At 45.6% G+C, this 23923-nt stretch overlaps 1 protein-coding gene across 1 annotated transcript in view; it reads right to left on the bottom strand.

The window, feature by feature from the left end:
- The window catches only part of PLXDC2 (plexin domain containing 2), a 1457706-nt gene that overhangs the window by 970814 nt on the left and 462969 nt on the right, over positions 1 to 23923 (bottom strand). The window contains exon 2 of the mRNA XM_085630822.1: positions 13018 to 13226. Coding sequence (XP_085486948.1) covers positions 13018 to 13226 — 209 coding nt within the window. The remainder of the gene's footprint in view (positions 1 to 13017; positions 13227 to 23923) is intronic.

Genomic DNA, 23923 nt, shown 5'->3' on the forward strand with positions numbered 1-23923 from the left:
TGTTTTTATCTCCATTGAGGTGGTTGTATCGCGGACATTGTCCGTGTTTTCGGCGGACTATCGCCTGGTACCGCCGTGTTGTGAATTCCATGTTGACACAGGGGTATTTTCCCGCGACAGGCTGAGATGTGCAAAGTTGCGTTAGCAATTTTTGGTGATGTTTAGCGTACGTTCTTGTGAATATACCCCTGAGCCTTTTGAAAGGTGCGCACAGCGCTAACTAGGAAAATGCACTGCATACCATAATACGGCCACAGGGCTTTTGTCAGAGTACAGTGTAAGATGGATCAGTTTCCCTTATTTTATTTTTTCAAATAGTCACACTTTTTTCATTTCACATTTCTTGGCACATCCATATCTAAAAAGTACATTGTGACCAAAATTATTGCCTCTAAAATCAGCAGCAAAAATATTTTGTTGCGAGTTTGTGGACAATGCCCAGACCATTTTGCGCTGTGGTATTGGATTAGAAAATTAACATCATCAATTTTCGTTACTCTTTCCAATATCTGAACTGCCAATACTTTAATATTGGTACATTGTAAGAACTATGTGACAAATAAACATGTATTTCTATTAGGTAATACCAAAATGAAATTCGTTAAAGATTGAGCACATGAGGCAGGTGGATATTGTAAATTAATGTTCATGTGGCAACTTCCTCCAAAATAAACAAGTCAAAAAGTCTTCATTTGAAGTGCTAATCCATAGAAATTTTACATTTCTGTTTCTATTGGTTACAATATTAAAGGCAGGCATTTTGGCTTTGCAATTGCATTTCTTGTTTTCTAGTTATTGGGAAATCGGGATTATAAATATGAGCGGACGCAGGCGCCTTGAGGGGTTACTCTGCCCACTGCTCTCCGATCACTTCCTCATTTTGCGCTATTTGCACACTTCGCTGGCTGCTACTCCTAAGACTTCTTTCAATTATTTAACCATTCATTTAGGCTTTTAAACTTGTGCTCTACTGTACTGTATTGTTGAATTTGATGTGCTGCTTTCCTGTGGGTTGACAACTTCCTGGTTCTCCCACTTGCCGTAGAGAGACGCCATTTTGAGGCAGTGCGCTCTCTAGTTGTTGGGATCTCGGGATTATAAATATGCACGCTGCGTGGACGCGCCTCTGGCACCCCTAAGGCAAGCCCGTCAGCGTCTCGGATGCAGCCAGCGCCAGCCACGTTGCCCGCCGTGCTCCCCATCAAGAAGGTAGGGGGCGTTATAGCAGCGAAGAATTGCAGTCACTACGCCCTCAGCCATGCCCTCATTTTAGCAGGTGGGATGTGCTTATGTGCCATGAGTCCATTTGTACAACCTGTAATTTCAGGTTGGGCTCTGGCTCGGCCAACTTAATTTAACCCAGTGCTCCCCCCAGTATGTGTATGGGGGGCTACTAATTCATGCCGCCGTGATTAACACGCACTCACTCAAGAAACACCACCAGGATGTCTTTGACCTCCTTGTGGATAAACCAGTTGATCTCCTGTTTATTACAGAGACATGACTAGATGAATTCTCCAATCCAACTGGCCATTCCTGACAGCTACAGGATCTCTAGAGTCGATCGCACAGGGAGAAGAGATGGGGTGGCCATTATATACATGGACAAGTGGGTCCTCCACCGGGGTGAGGTCAGTTCATGGGGGGAATGTGAAGCCTTGGATTTCAGCATTTGCTTCTCGGCACACTTCACTCTGGGTGGCTCTCTGATCTATAGGCCTCCAGGACCAGCTGGGGTTTTTTATCAAAGCGCTGGGGGATGTTATTTTTCCCGGAGTTCTTCACTTCTCCCACTACTTTGTCCTCGCTGATCTAAACATCCACCTTGATCAGGTAGCCGCTGGGGACACCCATGAATTCCTTGACACGTTACACCTTGCCCAGCTCTCTCAATGGATTAGGCTCCCGACACACCTAGGGGGTCACATCCTTGATCCAATTAGCTCTAATTTTCCCATCTCAGTAGATGATCCCCTCCCGGTACCTTGGTCTGACCACTTCCTGATGTATTTTTCCTGGTTAGCAGATAACGCTGACCCCCCCCCCCCCCCGATTCAAGCCAACCGCAAACCGGCCTTTGGCAAGATTGAGCGCTTGTGTTTAGCCAGGCCTCGGCGGCCACCAGGCCCATTCTTGCTAAGGACCTTGAAGGGGAGCTTGCTGGCTTTACCAACTCGATTTCAAATACAATGGATTCTCTATCCCCTGCCTCCCCCCCATAGGCTTTCCAGGGAGTCGCCATCAAAACCATGGTTCACGCGTGACCTGAAAACACTAAAACAGGAGTGTAAGAAATTAGAGCGAGTCTGGCGGCATAGGGAATTCTGTCTTTTGGTAAAGCATATGCTCTGAAAAACAAAAATGTATTTCTCTGCTATAGCCCATGCTAAAAGCCTTTACAATTCAGCCCGTGTTGACCTTGCTAGGAACAATACCAAGGAAATTTTCTCCATCGTCCAGAGTTTCCTGGCTCCCAAAGCCCAATTGAGTACTCTCCTATCCTCAGACTCTTGGTGCGAAAATCTTTCAAGTTTTTTTGTGGACAACATTTTTACTATTCAGGCCTCTTTTACATCCTGCAGCAGGGTTACAGTTGGGCCCCTGCTTTCTGGGGCTCCACCTGCTATTCCTACTTACTCCCTGACTGCCTTCACGCCTATCGACCTGTCCTGCTCACTGAGAATTCTTAGGAGCTTGAAATCAGGTTCTTCCTCAGACCCCTGCGAAGCCAGACTTCTGTCAGCCTTTACAGAGACATGTTAACCCAAAAATTAACAGCCTCATTAATATGTCCCTTCAGGAGACTCTTGTCCTGGCAGTCTTGAAGCAGGCCAAGATTCTACCCTTACTGAGAAAGCCATCTCTTGACCCTCTGAGCCCAGCGAATTACCGTCCCATTTCCTATTTGCTTAGTGTGGCAAAAGTGTGTGAAAAGGTGGTGACTAAACAGCTTACAGAGTTCATCGAAAGCGCGGGCCTTTTACATCCAGCCCAATCGGGGTTCAAGACTTCCTATAGCCCTGAGTCAGCCCTGGTGGAAATCTCTGAGGCCATCCGGGAGTGGCTGGACGCCGGCGGGAGGGCAACATTGATTTTGCTTGACCTGTCAGCGGTGTTCGACACTGTTCCGCACTCGCTGCTGCTCACTCGACTTGCTGAGTTTGGTGTATCTGGCACTGCTTGGGGCTGGCTTAATTCCTTGGAGGGATGGATGCAACAGGTTTGGCTCCCTCCGCCTTCTTCATCCCCACAGATAGTGGCCACAGGTGTCCTACAGGGGTCCTCCCTTAGCCCCCTTCTTTTTAACATTTACGTTATCCCCTTGGTCCAATTAGCAGGACTTGGGGGCAAAAATTATTGCTTACGCTGACGACACCCAGTTCCGGTTCACATGGGGAGAAAATGTGAGCTCCATCTCCTCCGCAAATAATTGTTTGACCACTGTCTTTCACTGGCTGGTCTCTACTCAAATTAAGTGTAATGAAGAAAAGTCAAAAATACTCATTTATTGAAAGTTTCCCCCACAGTTCATAGAATCGCTCTGGCCATCTGAGTTCACTATGCTAGCCTCTACGGGGAAGCCTGCTAAGAATCTGGGGGTTTGGTTTGAGGAGAACCGTTCGTTCTCATCTCAGATCAAAAAGCTTGCCGGTAATTGTTTTGGGCTACTTAAAACCTACAGGAAATTTCTTCCACTTCTCCCGAGGGCTGCTAAGAAACGGTCATGGTTATCTTATCCTGGTTAGACTATGCTAATGCCCTGTATGCTGGCATCCCTGGCTATCAGCTTAATAAGCTATAGGTAGTTCAAAATGCTGCGGCCAGGCTTCTTCTCAACATCCCCATTAGAAGCACCATGAGACAACTTCTGCGCACACTACACTGGTTTCCTGTTGCAGAATGGGTCAAATTCAAATCCTTAGTCAGTGCACATCATGCCCTTCGTGGATCAGGCCCTACCTATCTATGAAAACGGTTCTCTTTTTATACTCCTTTGAGACAACTATGCTCCACTTCACAACTCCTGGCCCAGGTTCCCCGCTTCAAATGGCAAAGGATTGGTGGCAGCTCCCTTGCCTTGAAAGCTGCCCTGAAATTAATTGCCCTTTACTCTTCGTAGCATTCAGGACCCCACTCTTTTCAAGAAAAACCTGAAAATATTTATTTTTGTTCTTTTTGTCTAAACGGACTGCCCCTACTCCTCGAGGTTCGCTCTGGGACACTCTGTGCGTGCTATAAATATAAATAACATAACATAACATAATTCTCTCAGTGAGGTACACTAAGTGTGACTGCTATGCCCATGTATGGGTCCCATTGTTCCTTGCACAAAACCTTTTCAAAGAGTGCATGGCTTGGATGTGTTTTTTGGATTGTTTGTAGTGGGGCAGAACCAAGGCTGATTTGCATTAAGTTGGTCCCAATATGGATTGAGCAAACAACATGACCCACTGCAATGACAAGTGGCAAAGTCTAATGCAAGCAGTACACCCATCACACTGTACCAGAAGAAGCTGGCAAAATATATATGTGGTGGGACAGAAATACCCACCATAATATTGTAGTACCACTCCTGTGTTCTTGAACCATGACAAATATGTGCAGAACAACCAGGTAAAGTTAACAAGATCATTTTCCTCCAGGGGACCTCAGGGGATTTGCTACTGAGAAAGCTCAAAGGGGGTAAATAATGCATTTTATACTACTATCCTACACACATTTGCAAAATGTATCAGGTGCAGAAGTACCAATATTTACAATCTCTGGTGAACAGGCCAGATATTCCTCAAGCGTGTAGTGGGTCTAATAGCCCCAAAAAAGCTTGAAATAATTGTGGCAAATGGTGACATTGTCAGCATAATTTCCCAGAAATGGTCCAAAAATACAGACAACTGAAAATAATCTTGGCACCCAATTTCACAAGGCATATAATTTTGCAAAACTTGTATTGCATATGTATTCAAGTCCATTTCGCTTTCCTTATTGTTTCTCCACAGTATATTTGTAATCATATTTTTTAAATATGAGCCTATGTGTGGCTTTGCAATTTCATATTGTAGAAAATAAATCTAGGAAGACCACCTTACAATCTTACAGAGCACTATTATCAATTAGGCTACAGAGATTTAACAGATTCTAAAGAAGGCAAGCTATACATATTTTACAGGCTAAGGAAGAAGTGATCATAATAGCACAAATAGATTTTTTGCAAATGCGTGACCACATCAGCCTTCAAATGAAAGCAATATAAGCAAGTGCCCTATGGCACCAAGGAAATGCTATCAGCAAAAAACTAATATCACTATATTATTAACTTTAACTTTATTTTGAAATACGATCTTTATACCCAAACATTGATATGCAAGTTTCTGAAAATGCTCACATCTGGCTCTCATAAATGTGTTCCTTTTGTATAAATAACCTGTTGTCCCGATAAACACTTGTCATTTTGATGAAATACTATTTTTCACAAGACACCATGGGGCATAATTATGAAACAATGAGCCAGTGCAGCACAAGTCACCTTGTTGGACTCCATGTGTCACTGGGAAATGGCAGGAAAGCACCGTAATTAAGAGATACAGTGCATTCCTGACTTTTCCAATTGAACTGGCGCACAATGGACAGCCTAGCGCCAGAATATGTTCTCAAGAATAATCGAAAGCCAATTGGTCGAGAAGAGAAGCAGATACTACACGAGCTGCAACATTTCTTTCAACTGTTTATATTAGTGTGTATTCCTGGTGTAGGTTAACACTTTTTCCAGATGCCTTTATCCTAGACCCTTGCTACATACCACTTCTCTGCACTGAAGCTGAATGCTACGGCTTGATGCTGAAGGCTGAAAGCTGATTTTCTATCCCTTCCCAACATGATTTGCTGAATGCAGCTGCTACTGCATGGATATTTTGCTTCATTTCTGAAACTTACTAAGTTTGTGAACCTCTCTTTTTGGGAAGTTTAGCCATTATTGATTGATTGATTGAATTTGAGCTTTATGCTCTCTCTTGTTTTGCCCCTCGAACATGGACTCTTAATGATTCCCTGCTAACACTACTATTGTCTCTAGAATAGGGAACTCTTTCCTTCATGGAACAACACTCAGGTGTGCGGATTCCGATCCGTTAAAAAAATTTACCGTCCGACTCGTATCCGTATTTTTTTACGTACGAATGGTACAAGACACGTACAAACGGCAAAGTACGATTTGTACGTGAAAAATACATATGAATGACCTCGGGAAAAGTCTACGAGACGTCCCCGGACAGTTTTACGTATGAGTCGTAAAACTGAAGTCCGAGCGCACAAGTCCGATCCGTACCGGCGTCCCGAATACACAAGCGTATGGAAAACATCCCGTACGGAGCGAACTTTGCACGACCCCTACCCCGGGCACACTGTGCCCAGGGTATGAGTCGTACGGCCCCCCCAGCCTCCCACCCCTCCCACGTACGTTCGCACCATACCCCCCGTATGTACATGCCGTACCCCCAGCCCTGTATGTACGCACCGTACCCCGCGTACATACGGGGGACTGGGGGTACGGCACGTACATACGGGGGGCTGGGGGTACGGCGCATACATACGGGGCTGGGGGTACGGCGCGTACATACGGGGGGCTGGGGGTACGGCGCGTACATACGGGGGGGCTGGGGGTACGGCGCGTACATTTGGGGGGCCTGGGGGTTTGGCGCGTACATACGGGGGGCTGGGGGTACGGCACGTACATAATGGGCTGGGGGTACGGCACGTACATAATGGGCTGGGGGTACGGAGCGTACCGGGCCCCCTTTTCCTCGTGCATCATGGCGTACTTGGCTTTTCTGGCACTTTTTGGCTCCCGTAAAATATAGCTGTGCGGAGTGCTGTGGGTACGAATCGTACTTGCTGGTCCGTAAAATGCTGCCTGACTCCGTGCGGACGTCACGTTCGCGCTGTCCAGGATCAGAATTGTATGTATTTTTTAGCCGTACGGTGTTCTTTACGATTCGTACGGAAATGGTATTTCTGTACGAATCGTACTTGCTGGTTTGTACGGTGGTATTCCCAGGTACGAGTCGTATGGAGAAAACGCTCCGTACGACCATTTGTAACCGGGTTTTACAGGATCGAAATCAGCCCCATAGTGCAATATTTGCTATGATTGCTCTAACCATTCTTTTATGATCAATTCTGTAATCTGACTGATACTTAAACTTACTGTATAAAGACTAAAAAGAAAACTCACTAAACGTATTTAAATGAAAATAGAACCCTTAAAGCATACACCGAACTCTTGTTATTGACTAAACTTAGAAATAGTATTGGGATTTTAGTTTATGTGATATCTAGCTTCTGATTTTCTCACTAATGACCAAGCAGTAAAGAGAAATACCGCAAGTAGGAATCAACCCTGTTGGTGTGAGATAGAGATGTTAAACTGGTCCCCACTCCAGCACTGGTGTTAAGATTATTATTTTCGATACTGATGAATTATGAGATATTTTTAATCCATTTAACAAGAGCATTATTACAATTATCATATGCAGTCTTTATCACCCGCAGGACAGGATACTTCTCAACATCTAGTCGCCAGTAATGCTTTGGATATGCCAGTGGTTCTAAACAATACCCACAGCGTTAGGTGACCACAGGAGTCACTAAGGTTCGAGGGGAAATAACTGAGTGATGTTTGATGGGCTTGGGATACACCAGTAGAAAGCTTCTGTCAGCGGCAACCAAAGAAGTTTCAGTACCTTAGTTAAGTGGTAGTATTTTTTAGGCTCTAAATATATTAGAAAAAAAAACAGAGTAAACGAGTTTAACTGATACAAGTTTGAGAGACATGTTCATAACATGTACTAGACTGGAGCCATATTCTATCTGTCTGCCTCTGAACTTACACACACCTTGCTCACAAACACGCTGTTTCCAGTCATTGTTCTTTCTTCATTTGAAGGGGGCTCACTGTGACAGTTTGACCTTTTGAGCTTCAATCCTTTAAGGCATCGAAGGCTTTAGTTCAAAGTGACTCGCTTGAAGTATAGTGGCTGACAGTAAATACAGGGGCATATGTACAAGGAGTTAACACCGCCTTAGTGGCACTTTTCCGTCGGTTTTACGGCGATATTCTTATCAATGTATTTACAAGCTGCCACTAACCTCTGTTAGCGGCAGTTTTTAGGCGAAAACGTCTATTGTAAAGATCGCCACTTCTGTTAGCAATAATTATATGCAAGAGAGGTGTTCTGGTGCAAAAACGGCAGCAAACTCCACTTTGAAATATTTACAAGGGGATCTCTGAAGTTTGGAAGACCATAAAAAGACCATAAGAACTGCCTCTAACTGCAGTTGGAGGCAGTTTTTTAAGACCAGAAAATAGCTGGTCTTAAAAATTGAGATAACACATGGGGCCTCATTCCAGCAGGTTATGGTGCTAGACAGCACTGCAAGCAATGTTGATGCGCAACAGTGCGACAAAACTACAGGGCAGGAATGTGCACCATCAATAAGACAGTGCGCATTCCTGGCCCTCAGTCATGAAAAGTGTTGCAGAGCTGCGTCAAAACAGCGTTGCAACACTTCTCACTACACCCTTCTTGCGACACTATGGATGCGCTGTATTCACTGGACAGCGCTCCTTGACGCAAGTAATGACAGTTAAGTCGGGAATCCTGACGTATCTGTCCGAACTAAAGTTACGCATTGCTGCAGTCATGTCACAACCATGACGCAACTCCAGCAATGCATGGGACCAGCCTATCCCTGTGGCACTGCGTCACCCTCTTGCCTGCCATCAGGCAGGTGGAAGGTACTTACGCAGTGCCGTTCTTGAGGGGTGCCCGGGTGACGGCGCAGTTGGAGATCCATCGGTGGCGGTTGCGCGTCATCGTTTGCAAGGTGGTGCGGCGGGAGTTGACGATACATTCTTCGGTGGCCTTGATCCAGCTGCGAGGGGGGGCGATGATGCCAGTGGCGTCCAGTGGGCAAGGTGAAGGCGTGATGTATACAATGATGGTCAGTCCAGAAGAGTCCGATGTTGTGACTGTAGTTGAAGTTCCCGCTGGCGGAGGTGATGTGCTTGACCGTGTGTCCTGTTATGTGGCTTGTTGCGGTGACTTGCTGCTTGTGTCTGATGTTGGGGACCTTCCCAAGGAGGGGGTGGTGTTCTGGTCACTGGGGTTGCCCAGGTGGAACTTGAGTTCACCAAGTAGGATGTCGTTGGTGGATGGGAGAGCCTGGGGTGCAATGAGATCTACACTGGTATAGCGAATGGGAGGCCATGGCCCGGGGGGCCTGAACATGAGGGTGCTGCAGAGGATGTGTTTGGGGTTGGACCGGATCTGGGAGTTGAGGTGGTCCATGGTCACCGTTGGCTCATTAGAGTATGTGGTCAGTCGGAGTGTGCTTCTGTAGGTGATGGCAACGCCTCCTCCTCGATGGTCAGGGTGGTCCTTGCGGGTGATACTGCAGCCATCAGTGATGGCCATGGCGATGTCTGGTCCGGAGCAGAGGTTGGTCCTGGCAGGTGAGGTGGCGTCCAGGGTTGATGGTGTGGAGGGTGCTTGCATTGTAGCGGTGGAGTGCCCAGGAGGGAGGGTCCTTGGTGCTGAGCGTGGTCCAGGGGCAGACGGACGCAGAGGGCCTTGCCTACCGCTTGCCTTTGGCACAGGAGACGTCCATTAAAATGCAGGCATTACATCGTTAACAACGCAACTCCGACAACACAGGTGCCTTTACATCGCATTCGATTACAACGCATTGTGAGGTCAGTAATGGGGTAATTTAAATTTTTTCGGGTGGGTTTGGGTTTCGGATGTCTGATTTGAAATTCAGGGTGTATTCTGGGGTAAAATTTGAAAATTGGGATGTGTTTTGGGGTAAAGTATGTAATTTGGGTGTGTTTTGGGGTCAATTATGAAAAGGCGGGTGTGCATTTGGGTCAAATGGGATTTTTAGGGTGTGTTCTGGGGGCTCAAAAAGAAATTTTAGGGTTTACGGTTTGGTTTGGGGTGCAAAGGTTAGTTTTAGGGTTGCACTCACTGGAGTGAGAATAGTAATTTGTACGTCTCCGCTATGCAACACCTTCCCTACTGTTGCAATATGCCTAGTATTAGTATGCATTGGAATGGAATGCAATGTAAGGGCATGCGTCATAACTACGTATGTACCTTTGGCACACGAGTGGTAAGCCCGCTGCGCATGGGCGCACAGCGGCCGCCATTAAGAAGTGCTGGGGGGCTGAACAGCTGAGAGGTGGTAAACACCGGGAAGAACACTGGATGGGGCATGGATGTGTGTGTGAGCAGGTGTTGTAAATATTTTAATGAGGGAAGTCTTACCTCGAAGCGGGGTCCCGTGTTTTCGTTGCTCCTGCTCTCCTGCGTCTGCTTCCAGGAACAGGAAGTAGGCAGCCAGGCTCCCTCTCCTGAGCCAATCACAAGGCTGCGATGCTGCGGTGGAATTGGTAATTGGCAACGGGACAAGGCATGTAGCCAGGGGCTGGAGGGGTGGGCATGTTCTCCATGCAGGCTTTAATGCAGCCTGCATTGAGAACAGGGAAGTGCGCATGACTGCTTTGGGCGGCCTGAGTTGGCCGACCGAACAGTCATTGCGCACTTGAGTGGGCATGCCAATCCGCCCTTGCCCTTCTCCATGCTTGGAGCAGTCCTACCCACCCTCCCACCCAGAAAGGAAACATAGCACTATTACATCAATAAGTTCTCATCATGTGATGATTGTTTCTCTTCTGCACTGCTTGAAAGCAGAAGGGGCCACGGTCTTCTAACATAGCGGATGAGCCGCCACTGGAGGTGCGTCATCTACATGTGCCAGGCCTGGGTGACTCGACCCCAGGTGTCCTGCGCTATGCATCCCACCTTCTCCTTACCTGGACAGTGACACCGTGGAGCAATCCGCTGCACTCTCTCCAAATCTGTTAATCAGCCAGCAGGAGCTTCAGCCAGGTGTGATTTCACAAGCCTAGGTATAGCAGTCGCTGCCAAGGCCGGTGGTGAAACTCCCAATGCAGTTGATGCAGCAGTGTCTCTTAGGCGTGAAGTTGCAGTGCTCCCACCACACAATTTTGACGCAGCTCAGGGGCCTCACCATCCACAGCGTCCGGCCAGCCCAACATCATCTGGCCTGTGATGCAGAGAGGCGGTCCCCATCATTGGTAATCGCCTCCGTGCACCCCGGTTTAGTGGTGGATCATAGTATACAATGCCGACCTCCCTACTTTGGTGCGCAGGAGCACCTCTACCATTAACAGCTCTAAAAGGAGCAAGGGGGTCTTCTCACACAGGTCAGCAACGTGTCTCCATGCGACCTGCCAGACTTCACCACCAGGTATGGGCAATCGTCACGCCTCAATTTTTGCCGCTAATGGGCCTATCGGTAGTTTTCACCCGTTAATGCCGGAATTCCTATAGCCATCGCACTTATGTTAGCGGCAGTTTTCACCGCCGATCCCTGATACTATCACCATGTCGCGATGGCTTGAAATACGCCGCTGACATGGCGATAGTTTTCAGCGGTAAGAGGCGATAGAAAAACTGCCGCTACCTAGCGTAACGACAGTAATCGCCAGTCCTTGTACATATGCCCCACAGTGGTTTGCTGAGATCTCAACTCTGATGGGTGGTAAATTTAGCGGTAAATAACGTGTTTTGCTGAGATCTATAGTTTAATGAGTGTTAAATTCTGTAGAATAGGGGCTATGTAATAATCACCGTTGGGTTGGTAAACATGCTTGAATAATAACTACGAGAGGTGCAAATGCTGCTGTTGCCAAACTTTCCTGCATTTCCAGCAGCTAAATAAATATTGCTGGGGGGCTACTAAATTAACAAGAGTTACAAATATTTTGTTGCGATTCGCATCCTTGCTTCTCTGATGCAGACAGGAATAATGGCTTTAAAACTTAAACCATTCCTCCCGTCATTATCTGAGTTTTTGTGACCACTCTAAAACCGTCCTTCACTCACTGGCGTAACAAAACTTGGGAGGGTCCCCCTGCAAGGCACGTGGAGGGGCCCCCATTGGGCTCAATCAGGAGCTCTGCAGCCAGAGTGCTGTGCTGAGGGGGCCCCCTGGAGATCGAGGCCCCCCCTACACCGTGAGGGGTGCAGGGCCTGTGTTACGCCCCTGCCTTCACTGTGCAGTGGCTGGTCTTGAATTTTATACTGTTTTAGGTACTCTGAGCTAAGCATTCCTCTTGTGGGAGGTTATTTCGGCCTTTGCTAGTTGATATTTTAATGTCTAATGTGACCTTCCAGTGGCACTACCTCATTTTCAAAGGGCAGTTATGTTAAACCACTGATAGCAAAACTGCAGAGGGGGATTCTCTTCAGTGATCTTTCCTCTTCGGTTTTACAAGGCAATTTTTGCACAAGTGACATTTACAAATTGCTCACTACAGAATTCTGGCACTTACTAATCGGAAATTCCGTGAATTAACACTGTCAATAACGCTTAAAGTACTAATCCCTTCTTGGTTTATAAGAATTGATATGAAAATTGATAAATACATAAAACGTGTTATTATTTACAGCCTCAAAATAACCATCATAAATTGATCTGAGGTCCATACATTACTAGTGAGACCATGTTCAGAGCCATATTTAGAGTTTGGCGGTGGCGTTACTCTGTCACAAATGTGACGGATATCCCTTCCTTCTCATTACAAATGCATTAAATCCTATGGCAAATTGAATACGATGGATGGGGTATCTGTCATGTTTGCAGTGGCGTAACAAAATCCCTCGCAGCCCCTGCAATGCGGAAGGCGCCGAACTGTGGGGGGGAGGGGTCTCGGGCACTGGCAGGTCCCTGGCCTGAGAGCTCTGGACGGGATCCTGGGCATCGGGGGCCCCTGCATGTACTTTTCAGGAGGTCCCCCTCAAGTGTCATCACACCGCTGCATGATTGTTACAGAGCAACCTGTCTGTCAAACTCTAAATCAGGCCTCAAGTCTCTTTAAATGGTCAGATATCAGAATCAATGCAGAGAAGGAAGGAACGTTTCAGATGGATCTACCTCTGTCTCTGTGCTGTTATCATGAGCCTCTTCGAGTAGGTCCGTGAAGCCCCCAGGCTCGGATAGGTCATGTCCAATGCTTGGTCTGTTTGTATTTACGGACTTGAAATATTCCGACTGCCGCCTCCACCGATGAGCATATAAATGTGAGTCCACCAAGACCTGATCCTCCACTTGAGCTGAACCAGGCGGGACTGCGTAAAACATGCCTGTCAGAAGAGACAAAATATATATGTGTATTTAGCAATCACGTTTACAATACCCAAAAGGTGTCATACACCAGCCTTGTTTTCTATTAGTAGACAAAATAATGTAAGCAATTTTATAAGTAATCATAAACTTCAAAGTCTCTGCTTTGGATAATAGCATTACACCTGCCATAGACACAACACCGTGAGCAATGTATACACATCTTATCACTTCGCCTGATTTAATTTTAAACACATTGGTAAGAGTAGAATTACATTTTTCTAAAAAGAAAATAATTCTATTTGCATAGTCCCAACAGAGAATCTATAAGCAATTGTGTACAGAGGATTTATTTAAAGCTGACCTACTACACAACAAAAAACAGGGAGGGCGTTGTACCTATTTAAAGCGCGGCTAATTCAGACCCATTTTTTACTGCTAACGACTCCATGAGTACTGCTCGCTACTCAGGCTGGATACCTTACTGCCTCTTGAGCTTTGCTATATAAGTTATGTTCCTATCAGTAGAATTGCGTCATCTGGTCGACTGCCCGGGAGGGTAGCTAGAAAAGACACCAAGTCTACTTTGCGGTCATTTCACGACTACTGCAGCGTAAACATATTATTTTAGACTCCTGCCCCTTAGGACTACCTCTCTATTGGGTTTGATTGTCAGGTACCACCTTCCCATTATACACCAAATCACCCGTCTTTGCTTGTAAACAACTTTATGATTAGGGTATTTAGGGGACGTATGAAGGGATTGTGGTATCAACGGAAGCAGACAGTGATGAGCTGCAGGCACTGTCAAAAGTGAGCTATGGCTGTTTATACCATTATACCTGGTATAATGGTATAAACAGCCATAGCTCACTACCTTGGCAGAGGTATGGTAAAGACATCATACTAATATATTCAGTGGTGCTTCTATGGCATGCTCTGTGTGCTCTTGCTATGTCATGTCGCAGGGTAATCCGCCTGTGTGGTATTCTATGAGTCATGTCTTTCAGCGAGTGCTGGTACTAGAATGCCGTGAGCAGGCACGCGGGCACCTCCTGCCCTTGGTTGGTGGTTACAAGTTATAAGGGCCTTGAGGCACGGGCATTTGGAAGCTGATGCGCCCGACCAGAGTCACTATTTGTGGTAGGTGTCTAAGTGAGAGAAAGGTTAAATGCACGCTCTTTAACTTTTATGAGGGACATAGCAAATGAAGGTATCACTGTTTTATTAGCGCTACAAAAATGCCAGTGCTGCCTACTTTAGAGTTGGGGAACCAGAGGCCAGATGTAGGTAACTTCCATTTAGCGAAGCCTTAATAGCGATTTTTACCGAATCGATATTAAGGACTCGCTGAATGGAATGTAGGTAGGAATCTCAAAAATATTAACGATTCCTTAACATTCCTTATTAACGAATCGGTAATTGAGATTCATTAATAAGGAATACCTATCCATTCATTCCTATGGGCTAGGAGGCCCATAGGAATGAATGGGAAGAGATTCACTATAAGCGATTCGGTATTACCGAATCGCAAATAGCGGGAGCTATTTCAAGGGTGCCAAGGTGTCCAAAGGACACCCTGTTGCACCCCTTAATGTGCATGTGTGCACATGTGGTGCACATACATGCCCTAAGGTTATGGATGTGTGCTACATAGCACATTTAAAAAAGCATAAACGTGCTTTTTTAAAGAAAATATCTACTTACCACCAACTTGAAGTTGGTGGTAATTAGCGATACCTTAAGGCTGAAGTGCACTATTTTTAGTGCTACGTACATTGCATTTAAGGAATAGGTATTTCCGATTCCTTAAATGCAAGAGCATAATAAGGAATCGCTATTTTGCAATTCCTTATTTTATAAGTAGGTTTCAACTCACCTACATTGCACTTTCTGTGTTACCGCTCGGTATTTGGCCACCTACATCTGGCCCCAGGTTCGATTCTCAGCGTCGTCTCATTATCCTGTGATCCTTGGCAAGTCACTTAATCTCACCGCGCCTACCAATAATGAATCAGTCCTTGTGAAATGTAACTGCAAAGCGCTCCAATAACTTCGGGTCGATATCGCACTATATAAAAACTGCAACAACAAAAGAAAAGTAGTTGACCCTCATCAAGTCGTAAGGATGGTTCACACACCTAGCGCCTGATTATGAATGGCAAGTGTCATAGGTGGTGGTTTTGCACCCAATATATTCTGATAACAAAGGATTTAGAATTTAATGTGTGTGGTATTTATCACCATTTTTGTGGAATAACAGAAGATTATAGAGATTACTGAAGAAAATCTGCATATCTCTGTAAAAATTGTGCCTTTTCCCCCTGGCAGGATTGACTTCCTGGATTATACCAAATGGCATAAGCTTTATCCAGATAATTACCTGTTGTGATTAACATTGCACCACTTAAAGCTGAAAAAAAACAGGCGTTTGCACACGGATAGCAACGGGCCACTCTTAATCATGGCTATAGCCTCTCATTTTGAGTGGCACATACATTACCGAACCCCGCTCAAACCCTTGATTGTGCAGTGTCGAGAACTGTAGTTAAGGAGACGTCATCACACCCACTAAGTAAGTTCAGGACTGGGAGTTAAGTTCAGCAGGTCAACCCTTGCAAAATTCAACATTGGAAAAAATGCACAGTAAAAATCAAGGCATGAGGATAGGGATGTGCCAAAATCCACTTTAGTCTCAAAATCTCAGAATAGATGTTATTTAGCCAGAAAGATAAATTCTGATCTTAAGGGAATCAGGTATTGCACCAAGCCACTCATAGGAAATGAAGGCCTAATAGATTTCAGTCTAGCTGCCATGTTCATACTGAAGGGCCATAAATACATTGGAATTGCCCATTATGTTTGATTAGCTGAGCCGCAGACATGGAATAAAAATGGCAGAGTGAATTAGGCATTTACCTTGGTAGCCAGAGACATCACATTATACCCCTATATTTTGGGAGGCTCCAGGTACAATACCTGTCGGTCTCTGCGAAGGGTTCATGTGTTATTTGTGGCTAGCTTTCTCCAACACTAAAAACATAAAAATATTCAAACATAAAAAATGTCACTGTATGGACGTAATTCTCCTGTATTTGTTAGGCACAGATCGGGTGGGCGTTCGTCATTTTGGAGAAATGAATCAGTTTGGTCTCTGTCTTAAATTTGTATCCCCTTTGTGGGCCATTTCACAATATATAATTATGAGGCGCGTCCCAGCTGTGACATTGCCCTAAACCGCTAGCCCTTGACTGGAATAAATAGCATCCCCATGGTGGATCCATGGGTAGAGGTTCAAATATGCGTCAGTTTTCTAGAGCCAAGAAGACCTGAGTACACTGCCACTGTGTTGGTAACTGTCTGAAGTCTTGAGATAAGAAGTGCTCACAAGCAACGCATGTGCTGCGGCAAACACAGCTGGCACTCGCCACATCTGGCCTTTCGCCACAATTCGAGTTTGCTCAAATAGGCAGCTTCAATGCTCGCGCGGTCACTGTCAGAGCATTGCATTTCTCAGCATCCCTTAGTGCAAGCCATTTGAACATCACAGAGCTTCATCTAGGCTTTTAATCAAAGCAGAAAAGTGGCCATTTCTGAGCGTCTTAACTTTCTAGCAGAACGATTAGATATCTGGAGCATGTTTTATTAGTAAGAAAGATGGCAAATACGATGTAATAATGCACCTTTGGGAGCAACCTTTGTGACTATCCACACTAGGGTTTTCTATCACTAATTACTAGGATGTATATAAGGAGGTTGAGTATGCTCAGTCTCAGTGGTGTAACACAAAATGATGGGCCCCCCTGCAAAATGTGATGAAAGGCCCGTGGCCTTACAGATCGCACATTAGACTTGGGCACAATGGGGTCCCCCTAAAGCAATGGGGCCCAATTGATCCAGGTGGCTTGCTCGGGGAACCAGAGTGACTTTCCCAAGTGATGACCTATTTCTTATTCTATGCCATTCCACGCATTCCGCAAGTCATGGAATGGCATGACTTTGGGAATTATGGGGGCTCCTCCAAAAAGGGGGATCCCTCCAAAACAAGACACCCTTGCTGGAGCTGTAGGGGCCTACATTACACCCCTGCTCAGTCTGATCCCAGTGTTCATTGCGTTGCAGTGAGATTGTGCAAAGTTCTGTTCATCTGAATGGTTCTAGACAACATTGGGGCTTATTTACAGTCCCATTGCGCCACCCGTACGTCACTATTCCTATGTTAAAAATGACGCAAAAGTGGCGCAAGGGACTTGTAAACCTGCCCCATTGTATTTTGCAAAAATGTCTTTATACTGTAGTATGGAATTGTATATTAGCCACTTCAGTTGCACCACTAATGATGATGTAAATAAAAAACATCAAATCTTTGTTGAAGAAACTATGGCCTGATTTAGAGTTTGGTGGGCTTGTACTCTGCCACAAATGTTACAGATATCCCGTCTGCCCTACTAAAAGTGTGTAAGGGTATAATGCACCTGTAATAGGGTGGACGGGATATCCATCTGGTTTGCTATGGAATGCCACTCCGCAAAACTCCAAATCATGTCACATTTTTTTATTCTTTAAGATTGTGACAAAGGGATCGAGTGAGCTTTATTTATTTTTAAGAATAAACTCAATAAACGTAAAAAGAATTAAGCAAACTGTAGAAACCTGTCAATTAATTGATGCTCCTGATACCCTCTTTGTATGCTATTTTTCTCGTTAAGGTTATTTTGGGCTAGAGCAGAAAAAGGTTCTGCAAAGTTCTGATCCTGTGCAGAATCCAACTTGTGTGGAGCGCAGCTCTACATTTCTGTCCCTCCGACCCCCCTTGCCACTAATACTTTCTCCAAGCCCCTCTTAACCCCACATTGAGCATGCTACATACATGCGACCACTAAACGTGTATGCATGGTCCTCAATTAAAAGGCAATGGTTTTTTTCTGCTTCCACAAATATCATGATCAGAGTGGGAAAAACCGGCCTCTGCCTTGTACACTAATGGGTGGAGCGAGAGGGCTGTGATGACGGATTCCCTGGCGTGCTTCAGGCTCAAGAACCTGCTCATCTCAGTTTAAAGTTGCATTATTTAGAACAATACAATATTCATTTAAAATACATATTCTGAAATCTATCTTTGGAATTGTCAGTTGTATTATGGCCTAAATAATCCTCCCAGATCCGTACAGGAATCTTGGTGCTGCCGGAAGTTATAAAAATGTAAATGAAGTTAAGCTAGATGGATTATATTTTTCAACAACTCTGTCACAATAAGTTTCATTCTTTTTGCTCGACCGAAGACATGTTTTATTGTTTAGGAAATCCCAGACTGGCGTGATTTAGGGTAATGTAAAGCACCAATCAGGGGCGCTTCTTTTAGGTTTCTCCTGAGTTCTGGAATGAGTGCCCAAACGTCTTTCCCAGAGCCCTTCCTGTTCCTGATGCTTCCTATCGGGCCCTCTTCCCTCCTGGAGACCTCTGTGCTGAACTGCATTTTTACTGAACAAGTCTGGTGGCATCAGTTTAATAATCTGTGATGTTACACAACTCACACTGACACTTCCCCATCATTCTAAAATACAATGTTTCAATTTTCTTACCGCATGGCTAGTGATTCAAGACCAGTTGTCGTTGTTTTAATACAGATGCAACAGAAAAGGGGTTTGAGACTCTCTTCCATGTGGAGTATATATATCTTCATCCAGGCAGAGCAACACTTACAATGTGCGCCTCCTGTTTCTGACTACTGTCTGTCTGTCAAACAGTACGTTCTAGCGTTCTACAGAAGCTTGAAGTTTTCTTGCTCCACATCTTTTTTGGAGTGTTTCAGATACCTGGAATATTTCTGCGAGGTCTGTAGTAAGCACGGGGCAGATTTACAAGCCCCGTGTGCCTCTTTTGCGCCGCCGTTGCGTCACTTTTGTGACGCAGCAGCGGCGCAAAGCTAGCGCCATGCTGCGGCAGATTTACAACGTGACACATCTAGGGAGATGCATCATGTTGTAAAGCCCTGCGCCTCATTAAACCCACGTCAGGTTTAATGTATGCAGGGTGGGCGTTACGACGAAAAAAGCCTCGGAAAGTGACGCAGTGAAATCTACAAGATTTCACGTAGTCAGTTTTCCGACGCTGGTGCGTCAAATCCTTACGCCTGCTTCAAGCAGGCATAAGGCGTGACGCACCATGTTAGGGATAGGCCAGGTTGGAACAGTGCTGGAGTTGCGTCGCGTTTGCGACACAACTTCAGCACTGCGCCAACCTTACGCCGGCAGATACGTCACGCATCTGCTTGTCCTTGCGCCACGATACACCGCATTGTAAATGCGGCGCATCTGCGGTGGCGCAAGAGCAAACTTGCGTGACTCATCTTCCCTGGCGCATCCCTGCTGATTTGCAGGGAAGCGCCAGGGAACGGAAATCTGCCCCCTAATTTCTTCCTTCAGAGGCAGGTGGTAAACGCATTCGCCCATGGTTTTTAAATGGATTTGCTTAGAATGGAACCCAATATCCAAAAAGGCATTTTTAGTAAAAAATTATTTTCTACGTTTAAAATAATTTTATGCCCATATTTCTTCTTTCATGCAACAACAAACATAACTCGCTATCATAATTATGTTTATTATGTATTATATACGCGATAAACCGTTTAATTAGATTATTTTATACATTTTTCAGGCGTCAGATACTTCTATGCAGCACTTGGTTTCCAGGCACTGATAACACAGTGAATAAAAATGACTATATTGATTTTTTTTCATAAATTGAACAGCGAATGGGTGGTAAACTCACTATTTACCCATTCTAACATGGCTTTCTTGAGGGATTAAGTACTGCTGACATTAACCGTGTTTACCCACAGAGACACGCTGGAAATACAGCCAAAGCAAAGAAGGCAGCTGTGGGAAATGCTTCGATAAAGCCGCTCTGGAGAAAAGTCTGTAATTCGAGATGGTGATATATTTACCTCAGGCTGGGAATGTTGAGGAGATTAATGAGCGGCTAGAAAGCCCACCGGAAGGGCATGAAAGAGATTAGCACAGTAAACCAACTGTTCAAACTAGTGGAAGTCAGGCGTTGGGGCTAAACACTCTCCAAGACTCGGCTTCTGAAGGATTTCACTAGCAGACCCCCAGACAAGCCTGGCTGCTCAGAAACGTGCCAGCTGCTGACAATTCTAAAAGAAAGGTATGGTGTGCTGCTAAATGAGAGGTTGGGAAATTGATCATCTAGCTGATGAGGTTAGTAGGGGAGGATCCTTTAGAGTAACAGAAGCCTTAGACCTGATTTATATTTTGGTGAATAGGGACAAATGTGGCTGAGTACACTTGCGTAATGAAACGTGAGGGCAGCCGCGGCCCGTGGAGGGAGTTCCGTGGGGCGGTAAGGCGGATCGGGGGAGGGGCAGGGTGGTGGGTTCTAAAAACCGGAATATGGATAATTACAGGTAAGTAAACAAATAAATAAATAAAACGAATTTCGTAGCGCGCGCTGCATTGCATTTTGTGATGCAGCGCGCGCTACGAAATTCGTTTTATTTATTTAATTGTTTACTTACCTGCAATTATCCATATTCCGGTTTTTAGAACACCCCACCCTGCCCCTCCCCCGCCCCGCCTTCCCGCCCCACGGAACTCCCTCCACGGGCCGCGGCTGCGTGAGGGGGCACCCCGCAAGGTACGTGGAGGGGCTCCTCCGGACACAATCAGGAGCTCTCTGGCCAGAGTGCTGTGCTGAATGGGGCCTCTGGAGCTTGGATCCCCCTGTGCCACAGAGGCTGTGGGGGCCTGTGTTACGCCACTGGCTGAGTACTGTTGTCTGCCACAGCGACTGTCCGCTATGCGTCTGGCGTATGGTCATGTTTCCGCAGGCGGTTCCCCTGCTGTTTCTGCCCACAGAAACCTTCCATTGACAGAAGAGCAGAAGAAAAGGACAGCTTGGAGGTTCAAGTATACAGATGTGAACCGTGAAACGGAAAATTTCACTGAAGCTGATGTTGTGAGGAAAAACGAAGCAAAGCCTGGGAGTAGCTTTGCTGATGTCTAGAAAGGCAGTGAAAGTTCCAGAAGAAGCTGAAATAATTGTTGAACATGCTATACAGTTACCCAGAAGAGCCAAGGATCTATCCCAACAATCTGGGCATCCTCTAAAAAAGGTATGGTGGGTGCCTTCTAGAGGAGCCTACAGAGGGCACAAAAACATCTACACAAAGTAGTTGATCTCCTAAACAAGTTGCTGTAGGGGAGAATAGTGAAGAAATAATTATACATAAGAGGTATCTCAAACCTTAGAAGAACGAACACCAAAGGCAAGACTTATTCATCCATGGGCGATAATCTGAGCAATACTGGAGATACCATTTGAATCATGGTGGAAATGGAGCATAACTGGTGTTTGGTGCATATTGCTTTGCTTGAGCTTTCACAAGAAATGCCTCGAGCGGTAGTGTTCCAAGAAAAATGTGAAGTGAAAATATAATTTAGAAAAAATGCAATGTTGGATAGTGGATTTCATCAAATCCAAGAAAGGCCCAGGGTGATCAGATGTGTGCCAGATTATCAGGTGAACCAATTAAAAAAAAAGATATAAATCTAAATGGAATTTGTGGGGAAAATGCCACTTTTTTGTGCAGTCACCCCCACATGTTGCTAGGTTTTACTGATGTTTTATGGGCCCTGCACATTGCGACACTGCTGTCCAGTGCCCAGGTATGTGCTTTGACACATAAAATATGTCGAATTGGTATACTACTAACTGCCATATTTAGTTTACCTATAAGTCCCTACTATTTGTTTCAAAATGTAGCTAGGGCCTGTAAGTTAAATATCCCTAGTGAACTGCAGCACGTATTGTGCCACCACTATAATGACAATGCAAAACATGAGTGTAGGCCTCCCACCTGTAACCTGGCTGTGCAGGTTTAAACGGTAAAATTAAGCTGTCAAAATAACCACTTTTGACAGGTCTAAACCATGATTTTACCTATTAATAAAGCACTTTTAAGTAGGCCTTAAAACTAAAAGCCCATAATGCAAGGTGCATAATATTTAAAAGAAGGTCATGTAAAAATGTAATGTTAAGCACACCCTTACAGTGACAACACCCTTAAAGCTATGCACATGGTTGCAGGGGGGCTCAATCCTCTAAAGGTATGCGAAGCCGCAGCCCCCCAGCATTTGGGCAGTGCAGTTGCACATGATTTAGAACAAAAGAGGTGGTGGGGCATTCCCCCTGTCCTCTGTCGGGACTAGCTGCTTCATTTCCGTACTGCCTTTCCGGCTACCCGGAACGGGAGGCACGAGAGGGTTACTCTATGGCTGGCTGCAACGAGACTGGAAGACTCCTGCCCCTTTCGTCCTCTGAGGGTGTCCTCGCTCTCCTTGGCATGACGTCCTGATTGACAGGGCTAGGACGAGCTGCTGTCTTCCACCCCTTTTGGAAAGCAGCCAGGGCTCAGCCCCAAGCTCTGGCCTGTGGCGGTGTGCTGATGTAGAAAACGCGCCCAAAAATATCCGGGGCCTACATCAGTTAAGAAGCGCTCCTCACGCGCTTTCACTTTTTTTTTAGGACAAGAAGCAATGAAGAGGGGGCACTCTTTATACAACACACAATTTGTTCAACACGTGATTACTTCTTGGCAAAAAGAAAGAAAGGTATAAGCACAGTCCAGTCCGTCTCCTGCTCCAGGCAGGAACAACCACTGCCTATCCCTGAAAAGTTAGGGGCAGCGCTCCTCACACAGCTTCTCCAGCTCTCCTCCCAGGCAGGTTCCTTTTTAGATGTAGCAAGGAATTTTTCTTGAAGTCTTTTATCTCCTTGAGACTTCCAACAGGAGGCAAGCACACACAAGCCCTTGGAAAGTTTCTTCACAAGCAGCATACCACAGCAGGGCAAAAAGTCATTTTCCTCCACCACAGACAGAAGCAGCAACTGCAAGCCAACCCAGCCCTCACACAGAAAAGGCAGTGATCCTTACATAGTCTTCCACTCTTCTTCTTGGCAGGGTCCTCTTATTTCTTGAAGTAATCTAAAGTCTTGGGATTTAAGGTCCAACACTTATAGTCCATTTTGTCATTGTTATCTTTGCTGTAAGGGTCTCCGAACCCAGTCCAAACCAGTCCTGTCTTCCCTGGTGCAGCATGACCACAGGGGGAGTAGACAGCATTGTGAAAAGGAGACACAGCTTATTCAGGTGCAAGCAAAGTTTCTCCCACCACTCTATATGCAGACCAAGTTGATTCAGCCCAGCGATGAGTCACCCAGGCAAGACAGGACACACCTCAACCCCCCCCGATGACTGTCCTAATGTGAAGGAACATCCCCAGCACCTGTCACTCCAAACCCAGATGCTGAATACACAAACAGCCACAGGCACACAGGATGGTATAGTGGCATTTTCAAACAAAGAAATTAAAAACCACCATTACTAAAAGGTGCATTGATAAATTCAGAGTTAAGAGAGCCTAAACTCCATTTTTCCATCTTGTCCCTATTGAGAGTTACACATGTAAAAAGATCACAGTGCAGCCCAATGATAAGCCTATGAGACAGACAGCCTTTCAATAGCGAAAACCTAAATACACAGTATTTCACTATCAGGACATGTCACACAAACCAGTACATGTCCTACCTTTCACATACACTGCACCCTGCCTATAAGGGGACCCTGGGCCTACCTCAGGGGTGCCTTTTATGTAAGGAAAGGGAAGGTTTGGACCTGGCAAGTGGGTGCATTTGC

Source organism: Triturus cristatus, chromosome 10 (assembly GCF_964204655.1).
Source record: "Triturus cristatus chromosome 10, aTriCri1.1, whole genome shotgun sequence".
Lineage (NCBI taxonomy): Eukaryota > Metazoa > Chordata > Amphibia > Caudata > Salamandridae > Triturus > Triturus cristatus.